The sequence below is a fragment of the Cydia fagiglandana genome, chromosome 15, assembly GCF_963556715.1.
Source record: "Cydia fagiglandana chromosome 15, ilCydFagi1.1, whole genome shotgun sequence".
In the NCBI taxonomy this organism is placed as follows: domain Eukaryota; kingdom Metazoa; phylum Arthropoda; class Insecta; order Lepidoptera; family Tortricidae; genus Cydia; species Cydia fagiglandana.
Window position 1 is genome coordinate 18,336,561 of NC_085946.1, and position 10,835 is coordinate 18,347,395.

The window sequence follows — 10,835 nt, forward strand, 5'->3', positions numbered from 1 at the left end:
CATGACTGGAGAAAAAAAGCATAGTTTTAATTTGTTAAATATGTGGAAACTAATTGCAGTATCTTTGATACAACACGCCTAAAACATGAAAGACGGATAGGACTTTCATCTTTTAACACGCTAAGCGGTAGACCATTTACATGTATAAGGGAAATATCATAAATACTCCAAATTTCCTCTTAAATGTCCCATGACTGGTGCTGTTACTATACATGTTTTTACTTGTATATTTCTTTTTTAATTCAAAAAGCATATTCTCAAAATCCCTGCGACGCAACATCCTGGTTGCCAATGCTTTTCCCGTGTTTTCCCCCGGGCCGTGTCGAGCACGTAGCTCGCAGCCACGTGCCCACGTGTGCCCACGTGCCCTGGAAATGCAACCTATATCGAGTTTAAACCGGATATTACTTTTGAGAAAGCTGCCAAATATTCCCTAAAGAGTTAGCTATGAAGCTTGACTTCATATGAAAAGGTAGTAGGTAGTAGTTAGTAGTAAAACATTTTATTGTACAAAAAAACAAAACAAAACAGGAAAAATAACATCTTACATATTTTCTTTACAACTCTGCTCAAACGTCCAAAAACAGGCAAGTCGGTGGGAATCGACTTTTATGGACGCGCCGCCACTGGTAGGTATATACATAATACATATTATAGCCTAAGAGTTAACAACGTATAGGTATTTTAAGTCTCACGCGCCTTGCAAATACATTTAAGACCTAATTAGAGTAATTGTTGGTTTTTGTAATGTAAATTCTATACATTGTTATGTTTTTTAGGGTTCCGTACCCAAAGGGTAAAACGGGACCCTATTACTAAGACTTCGCTATCCGTCCGTCCGTCCGTCCGTCCGTCTGTCACCAGGCTGTATCTCACGAACCGTGATAGCTAGACAGTTGAAATTTTCACAGATGATGTATTTCTGTTGCCGCTATAACAACAAATACTAAAAACAGAATAAAATAAAGATTTAAATGGGGCTCCCATACAACAAACGTGATTTTTGGCCAAAGTTAAGCAACGTCGGGAGTGGTCAGTACTTGGATGGGTGACCGTTTTTTTTTTTGCTTTTTTTTGTTTTTTTTTTGCATTGTGGTACGGAACCCTTCGTGCGCGAGTCCGACTCGCACTTGCCCGGTTTTTGTATAAACTACGAGCATTTATTGTAATAAGACTTTAGTATAAGATTAAAGCTTTAATTGCTATACCTACTCTGTCCGGGTTCATGTTCACATATGTATATCTTGTATACTTATAATGTTGTACATGATTGCAATGATTAAATGAGAGCGTAGGTCTATTTTCAAGCACTAAGTATAGGTAGGTAAGTAATAGTGCATGAGCAGCGGTTGTGAGTAGGTTCGAGGCGACTGGTGCGAGAAACTTCAAAACTTCAACATTTAACTATTCTGCAAATAGGCCACAAGGGCACTTTTACGCGTCAACATTGAATTGAGGTACTTACCTACATACAAGCAAAAATAATAAGAGATGAGTAAGACCGTAAAATTAGCTTAATTTATAATACCTTTTCATCTCAGAGCGAAAGTGACTGAGGTTCTTTGATTAGGTAGGTACTACACTGCGGTGCGGTTTCGGCCAACTTAGCCCATCTGGTGCTTCGTATATCCTCTACTTATTCAGGCCAAAGTAGGTACATAATACCCGCCTCCCTTTGCCTTTTTTCTGCATCATTTCTTTCCCTAAACTCGTAATAACCTCTTTGTTCTTACAACGACATCTGCGTGACTGAAACTTCCACAATTTTATGCAATTTGCCAGACAATGTGTTTCACGCCACATTAGGCATTCTACAATTGATCCAATAAAAGACAAAAGTCGAGGAAAGTTTGTAGAAAGTTTACAACTAGGCAATGACATTTTAAATTCAATGTTTAAAATGACGTATAGCCTCAAGAATATTACACGTTTAAGTCCTTACAGGTATGTCGAAGTATGCAAATATTTTGTGCGGATTTTTTGCAAGTCTCACAAAGGGGTGTCTTGTTCACACAATAAGTGTTTTATTTTCGGAAAGTAACGGGTAAACATGATAGAGTTTCGCAAATAAATAGACAATAGATTATAGAGCACGGCGTTTGTGATGTCTCGTTTTTGTAGACGTAACTTACGTCTGGACTCATTTTATGTGAAATCAACAAACGACTGTATTTTCTTCCCGACTTATTCACGATGAAATCATACTTAGCTTTTAATTGCTAACTGAATTTCTAAAAACATTATTCAGTTAGTATTTAGTACCTAGGTATTTAGGCGGAGGTACATAATATACCTACTTACGTAATAGTAGGTACTTAAAATGTTTGAAATACCTATACCCAATTCTTATTCAATATGTAGAGCTCTCTCTGGCATTAACAATGATATAAGTATGTTCTAATAACAATAATCTAATTTATAGTCTTCAGTTATAGTTACAAATTACACACCTTTATATAACTTAAGGAAAGATTGTGTACCTATGTAATGTAGGTATTCAAACGGTACCACAAAAAACCCACAATATTAATGAAAATAAATGCAACTTGCACCCGATTAACGGTTGCATTGTCCAGTTTCCGGAAATCAAATTCATCTGCCATTATATATATATTCACGTAAAAACCACCTTTAAATTCAAGGAAAAACGGTCAAAATCCCTTGCAATTTGTAAAACCGGTCACGCGCCTATTTGTTGAATGTTAACCCTTTGAATGTCGATCTCTTTGTGGCGCTGACGTGCGATCGATCAAAAAGGCTATTTGATCATAATTCGTCGATCGTTGCGGTACAAGCTGTTTTGGCTTGGGCTTATGTAACGGGGTTTTATTTTTTATAGCAAATTTTCTAAAGGTATTATTTTCTATAGCTAGTTATACGTAACAATAACAATATTCGGAAAATATATTAGAAATGATTTTTTTCCAAACCAGAATCAATAAAAGGACAATATTTGGATGTAAAGGCCTGAATTTAACTCACTACCTTGGCTTTTTTCTGCGTTTTAAGGCGCACACGACGATACACGAAACTGAATTAAAAACTGAGAGACCGTTAAATAGTTCATTAAAAAATTGTTGTAATCTTTTCAGAAGAAACGCTATCAACATGATGAAATATAAAAGGACGGGTCCAACCGAGCTTGAAATAAGTTCTACCGGCGGAACATCACCATTACAGTACAGGATATGACATCTGTTCAATCCGAATATCACTTACTTACAATAACTCCTACTGACCAAACCATTCACAAAAGTCATCCAAGCACACTAAGCCGCAACTGTCACTGATGGTTCAATAAAATCGCGACTTCCGTCCGCCATCTTGAATAATGACGTCACGGTGGTCTTGAATGTCCATTATAAGGGACATAATGTTAAATGGCGTTTGAAGTGAGACAGATCGCTTTAGTAATATAGTAATCCTTTAGTTATTCTTTAAGGATTTGCATTCCTTTAATTTGAATAGACAGTAGAGTAGAATTCATTAAAGCTTCGGATTAAACGAGTTTGCCTACAAAAAAGGGAAAAACGACGATGCGGGCGTTTTGATATTAATAATAACTGTTTTGTTTTGTGTAATATTGAGTTTTTGTAGAACAATGCAGGTCTACGTTTCTAGGAGTGATAAAGTAAAGGATTACGTTAATAATGAGCATAATGATCTTGTCATCGATGCCGCCGTTTGCGTGGCTTAATTTGTTATCACTTAGCGGTAGATTTTAGGCGGTTCGTTAAGTAGCAAGGATTAGGGTTTAAATATAACTTAAATAATTTTTTTTACAATAACACATTGTCAAAGAAATATTTTTATTTATTTATTTCATACTATGGGTTCATGGTTATTATTAGAAGTAAGTATGTAAATACTTTAATTTTGGAGTTAGTGGCTACGCGCTACAAATATATCAAAATACCTATTAACAAACTAAGTAGGTAACATATAACAAAATAATAATATAAAATCAAAAATCAACTATCTTGCTGAATAATAATTATCATTGAGCCTGTGTATAGTACCTACTTAATTTTAGAAAAAAGAAATCATTATACCTACTTACCTACGAAGTTACGAAGTTCCTGCTCAGATCAGCTTCGGTATTGCGAATCTTTTTTCATTTCATTCAGCATTCTTCATTCATTCAGTAGTCTTAAGCGAAAAGAAATGTTTACCGTTACCTCAAACAGTTCTGTCAACCTATTATTTCTACGAGACACATATTGACATCTTGATTGATGACGATCAGTATATTGACACACAATACGCGCAATACGTCTTACTCGGGATTCGAACACACGATTCAGTGGGCTGATCATTTATAAGACCAACAAAGGTACTGACAAAATGATAGAAGGCCACACACTGTCCGGAAATGGTCATGAGGTCACTAATGATGATGTTACACAAACAACTTTTTCAGCCCTTTTTAAAGCTTTAAAGCATTTGTCCTTTTTTGGCAGTTTTAATTGAATCACTAATCATTAAAATACAAATAGCTAGTAGGTAAAGCATAAAAAATCCGTCAAACATTCGTAATACCAATACAGAGATACCTGTTCATTTATTTCTTTATATTCTAGGGGGCTAAACTTAATGACAGGTTCTTTTTGCCTTTTTATTTCTATATAAAGATTTAGGTAGAATAAAAAGTAAGTAATCTTAAAACATATAAATTCAAATTCAAATAATTTATTTCAGAATAAAATTCCATATATGTACCTACATTCCATTTACAATAAGATAACTACAATAAAATGTAAATTAAATTAACTAAAGTATAAATTAAATATATTAGTAACATTAGGTGATACTTAAAAAACCGGGCAAGTGCGAGTCGGACTCGCGCACGAAGGGTTCCGTACCATAATGCAAAAAAAAAAAAAAGAAAAAAAAAACGGTCACCCATCCAAGTACTGACCACTCCCGACGTTGCTTAACTTTGGTCAAAAATCACGTTTGTTGTATGGGAGCCCCATTTAAATCTTTATTTTATTCTGTTTTTAGTATTTGTTGCTATAGCGGCAACAGAAATACATCATCTGTGAAAATTTCAACTGTCTAGCTATCACGGTTCGTGAGATACAGCCTGGTGACAGACGGACGGACGGACAGCGAAGTCTTAGTAATAGGGTCCCGTTTTACCCTTTGGGTACGGAACCCTAAAAACTATGTTAGTAAAGGTACCTACACTTATTTAAATTTCTTTCCCCACTGAATATAAATAGCTAAAATTGCAGAAATAGAGCTTTATTCACATACCAACCACAGCAACCTAAAATCCATTTGAATAAAATGCGAAAAAAACTTTCCCGAAAGAGTTTCTAACTCTCAAACAGAGCCATGAGAACGGCAAAAGAAATTCGAAAATCATTCCCACATAATGCGGCAAAATATGGCACAAATATCATGAATGCATTTTTTGCCCACTTGGGCAAGTGTTGCACTGGACGGGTTCGCAAATGACAGGCGCGTGACACGCGGGGGATTTGCTATCTTTCCGCGTTCCTTGTCGTTTATAAATGACATTTATGACATGTGGCATAGTGACTGTTATCCTGTGAAGTGTGGCGCAGCTGTGTGAAACAGTTCCGTAATTCGATCCTTTACACGATGTGCCCGTTATTATGTGGGGATTCAATGTTTGCAATGACGGGACGGTTTTCAGCTTTCGGCTGAAGGGTTAGGTTTAACAGTTATGAGAACACTTGCGCCGTCCTAAGAAATTTAAAAAAACGATAAGAAATATTGGTTTACATTTTAGATCTTTATATTAATTCAGTTATAGGTACTATCGGCCAAAGCTAGAGTCGACCACCTTAAAGGCGCATTTTGTTTGAAGCGAGAACATCTGCCCGAGGCTCTTCAGTTTTCGTCCACCAATGAAATTTGGGGGCGGACCACTAGAATTTCTCTTGAAGTTTTTTGTAAAAAAAATGTGTATGGGTATCGGTCATCTGTTTGAAATGCAACGTCTGGTCATGTCCTTTAGGACCCCAGCAGGTAAACGCAGTTATTCGATGCTTGACTGTCCAACGAAAAACCCCCACGCTATAGTGAACGTCTCTAATATTTTGGAGCCCTGGACTAGTACCAACTGTTGGAACAAGAAGCTCAAAATATGTTAGTCCCCGTATGGTGTTGATAGCTTTGTAGACTAGGAAATAAGTATAACTTATAACGCCACTCCAAAGATGCGCAAAAGGACACTTGTAAACTACTTTTAATATTACCGACCATATTCCAATACAATCGAGCATCAGTTTAGGCGACAATAGTTGAACGCTCTTACTGATTTAACTATAAAGTCGAGTTCATTTAGGGTCCATATTGGGTAGCATAATAATTGATTGTCCTAATGTAATGTTACGCATAAAACTCATTTCGCATAATTGTTATTGTGCTGGAAATATTAACATTTCTGAAAAATTATAACACAAACCTAACCTAACCTAACCTACCCTATTCTATACAACCTATGCAAAATATTTTGGAAAATACTTCCTGTTTCAGCTGGAGAAAAAATATGCAAAAAGAGATTTATGCGTGGCATTGCATTATGACAATCAATTATTAATTATTATGCGATGAGATAGGATCCCGTTCATTTATATTTAACCAGTTTGTCCGCGTAGATATTTTTCGACCGCATTGAATTACTACTCGAACGTAAATTTTAACTGATATTGTTTTACATTCTCAAAGCTAAATAGCCGACAAGTCAATAAAACATTTGTTGTGCATCGGGTGCAGCGACGCTTGAGCATGCTACATCGTTTTCAAATGCAGTCCAAGATATTTGACCAGTAACTCTAAATTTTTAATATAAACGTAACGTGCCTAACAATACGGTACAATTTACAATGGATAGGAAATCGAAAGGAGTAGCTTTTTTATACTATAAGTAAACCACCAAGAAACATCTGGCTACACTCACTTAAAATTGAATGCATTCTAATGACCCAACTCAAATTCTTAACCTCGCAGTTTCGGTTCTAAAATTAAATCTTTTGACGACTGGCCTTTTTTCTGATTGTGAACAATGACAGTTACTTAACAAAAAAAGGATCTTTGTTTCTCATTGGTCAACAAATTAGGGGCGGGTCAACTCCAAAATCAACGTTTGCAAGCGACACTGTTTTGAAACTGGTCGACTCTGGCTTTGGCTGATAGTACTTATTGTTTAGCACACAGTACTCACAGTACCTATTAGTTAAGTAGGTAAGTATTTTCATATAAACTGAAATGTATGTATGTATACTATGTATGTATGTATGTATGTACTTATTTACTTTATTGTACATAGAAATAAAAACACGATAACACTATTACAGAGAAATGTATGTAATATATACCTACTAAAGAAAAAGTAAATAGGTAGTCTTATCGAAATGTTTTTACTCGACCAATGAGTATTTTAGGTGTGAAATAAATGAACTCTAATTAATTTTTAATGATATGCATGACTATGAAATGTACTTTGACTTACCTAATTATTATTAATTTATTTTTATTAAATTCATTGGATTTTGTAGTATATACCAATTGTAATAGCACTGTTTATTTGAATGGAATTAATTGTTTTGTTAGTATTCATCATCATCATCATCATTTCAGCCTATATACGTCCCACTGCTGAGCACAGGCCTCCTCTCATGCGCGAGAGGGCTTGGGCTATAGTCCCCACGCTAGCCCAATGCGGATTGGGGACTTCACATACACCTTTGAATTTCTTCGCAGATGTATGCAGGTTTCCTCACGATGTTTTCCTTCACCGAAAAGCTAGTGGTAAATATCAAATGATATTTCGTTAGTATTAGTTTTATGTAATGCCTGAAAAGGTAAGATTTTAGTTATATAAGTTATTAATGAACTTAATGTGCTGTACATACTTAGCTTTAATCTATTACACAATAAATTACAATTACAATTACAATTACAATAACAATCCGGCCTCCGCTCCTGAATGGCTTGGTCACTTCTTTAGTATGACATTTTCTTTACTTTTCTTTACTTATTTGCTTTTCCTTTACTTATTTGCTCTCGTCGTCCTTTATGTGTATCCAAAATTCTCATAGTGCTATTTGTCCATATTAAATTATCTTTCACCTATTAGTATCTGATCCTTTCGCATTTTCTCACAGGTTAGCTGGAAGAGATCCCTTTTAGGGATAAGTTCGCCTTTGTACATAACATTTTTGTTTTGTTTTTGTCCGTTTTATGTAAACCTGTTTATGTGCAATAAAGTGACATACATACATACACACATATATTTCAGTTTATAATTTAGGTATATTATGTATAAATAGTACCTTTTTTAATTTTGTTTTTAAAAAGTTACGAAACTATTCCTACAAGTTGTCTGACCCTCGCGGTAATTCATCGGTAGGTATTTTTTATTTTATATTAATGTTTTAGTCTACTTTATACTAATATTTAATTACTTATGTGTTTACATAATACATATCTACATAAGAAATAACCTAAAATAAATATTAACATTTACTCTCATACTCAACAATTATTTTAAGATGCTCAGACAGAATTAGTAAATATATATGTATAGTTAGGTGATAAATAAAAACACTGACTTTTGTTATTGAATGGAATAAATGGTCCGTAAAATGATAAACCTGAATTTTATGCAGGATTGAGTTTTTAATATCTTTGTTATTTTATTTTTTTTAAGTTTAATTCGTACCTTCCTATCGACGCATGTGACACATTAAACTAATAACTTACTTTTATAATATTTAAACTTATTACATATCGGTAAAACCATGCAATTTGCAAAATCTGATTTGCAACGCTCCACCTTGAAGAAATTTCTTCGAAAAGGATTAAAAGTTGCAACCGTCATTGTCCATCGTAAAGGACAATGGGTAGAATAACGGACCTTGCAAAAGCCTGCGACAAAAGGATCGCAATGTTCCCTAGAGCCCAAAAGGTAGTCGATATTCTAAAAAAGGATTAAGTTATGATTTATTGGGCCTAGTTTAAAATTGAAAGTGCTGTGTTTTTACTGCAGCAATATAGATAGATTGGGAAAGATTATAGTTGCTGCAGCTGTAAAACTTACTTACTTATTAAAATACCACATTGCCATTTTTATCTTTAGTTATGTATTTTGTGTGGACTACACTGAGTTACGTGGTATAAGTATATTTTATCAATATTATTATATCTCTAAAAAAAATCATTTAAGCGAATTAAATTAAAAATAAAGTAACTAAATAATCAGCCTTTAAAAATCTTGGAATTATTTAAAATTTTGCAATTGATTGACTTCTTTAATTAAATTAGAAAGCGGAGCCGGCGGCAGTTTATAAATTTCTATAGCAGTTTTTGAACCACTTTGATCAATAAGGAAACAGGCGAATAAAAAATTGTAAAAAATAATATTGCTTCATAAGAAATAAATTATTGCTAGAGATCAAAACCGAGATGAATGGAAATCGACGGGAGAGGCCTTTGCCCAGCAGTAGGACACCGTATAGGCTTATAATACATATAAGAAATAAATTATAATTTGTTTAAATTTTTAAGTTCAAAATGTTTGATTCTACTGTTTTGCAACTAAATATGTACTTTGATTTATGAAAAATGAGTCGAATATAATTTATTTCTCATATTGTAAGAATAAAATTATAAATTGTCTGAATTTTACTTTGGGTATTATTATATCAGTGTAAGTATGCAATAAAAGTAAAGTAATTCAGTTAATTTGTTTTATTAGCAGACTAGACCAAACTCTCAAATCTTAAACCTAAATCTTTTCCTTATATAATCTTAGACAAATATCAGTCCTTGCTTATCACAACATAGGAACAAAAGTGATATAATACTAAATTGCACAAAATAAATTATTAATCTAACTATAACTACAGCTATTTACAAAATTGCACGAAACTCGGAAATGTCCTTTTTTCTTCCCACATTATCCGCGGAAAGAATTGCATCTCACGCATAGTCCTGAAGCAAGCATGGCCCTAAGTTTGGCGGCTTCTTTTTCTAGGTAAGTCACTTTAAGGGCAAGCCTCACTTCTCTCAGCTTCCTGCGGTCTCTGCTCTGTTTGGCAGCGAAGTTGTTCCTCTCCCTCTGCTGTCTGTACGAGTCATCGACTGTCTCTTTCGTGGAGCGGACGGAGCGGCGCATACGAGGATTGTTTCCTAGTAAAGTTCCTCCGTTTTTCTCCGCCATAGCTCTTAAAGCGTCACGCTCAAAAGCCTGGTAGTCCGGGTCATCGGCAAGGAACTCCATGTCGACGTGATTGGAGAGTCTGGTGAGGCTCTGGCGATTGTGGTCGGCTTCAGGTGAGTCTGGAGGCGAAAGCGTGGCCATTCGGTTGCCAGACAGCATAGCTTCTTCGTTTCCTGAGCTGCTGCTTGGAGACATCTGCGGAACTGGGTATCCATGGTACATTGGGCTACCAGGAGACACTTGCGGTACTGGGTAAGGGTACCATGGGTAGGAAGGCACAGGGCTGGTCGTGGCCGGCATGTAGGGGAGGTAAGGCGGGCTCGGCGCCACCGGTTCCGTCTTCATGGCGGCTTTGCTCAAGTCCAGGGCTTCGTCGGCGTACGGGGTCCACAGGAGCGCCATTTTACAAACAAAATATGATCAACAATTGTAAAAACAGTTGACGATTGCAAAAGAGTTGAAGATCGCAAAGGAACAGTTAGTCGCAAGAGTACGTGTGTCTCGATTGAAAGTCGGAGCACAAGTGAAGATTGCAATGCCCAGGCGTCCCTTAAGAGCAAGGGTGCAAGGGAGGGAAGGGCGGGGTTGTACCGCTGGCCACGGTAAACAGGGGGATTAACGCAAGGGGTAAACAATA

The 10,835-nt window shown here is 35.7% G+C and overlaps 1 protein-coding gene across 1 annotated transcript; it reads right to left on the reverse strand.

Moving 5' to 3' along the window:
• Positions 1 to 9,755: 9,755 nt before the first annotated feature.
• On the reverse strand, positions 9,756 to 10,629 carry LOC134671143 (D site-binding protein-like). The gene has a single exon (XM_063528913.1). It carries the CDS (start codon positions 10,598 to 10,600, stop codon positions 9,935 to 9,937), a length of 666 nt encoding a protein of 221 aa, XP_063384983.1. The 5' UTR covers positions 10,601 to 10,629; the 3' UTR covers positions 9,756 to 9,934.
• Positions 10,630 to 10,835: the final 206 nt, after the last annotated feature.

What these genes read in the sequence shown, in the direction of transcription:
- LOC134671143 (XM_063528913.1), bottom strand. Translation starts at nt 10,600, where the DNA reads ATGGCGCTCCTGTGGACCCCGTACGCCGACGAAGCCCTGGACTTGAGC.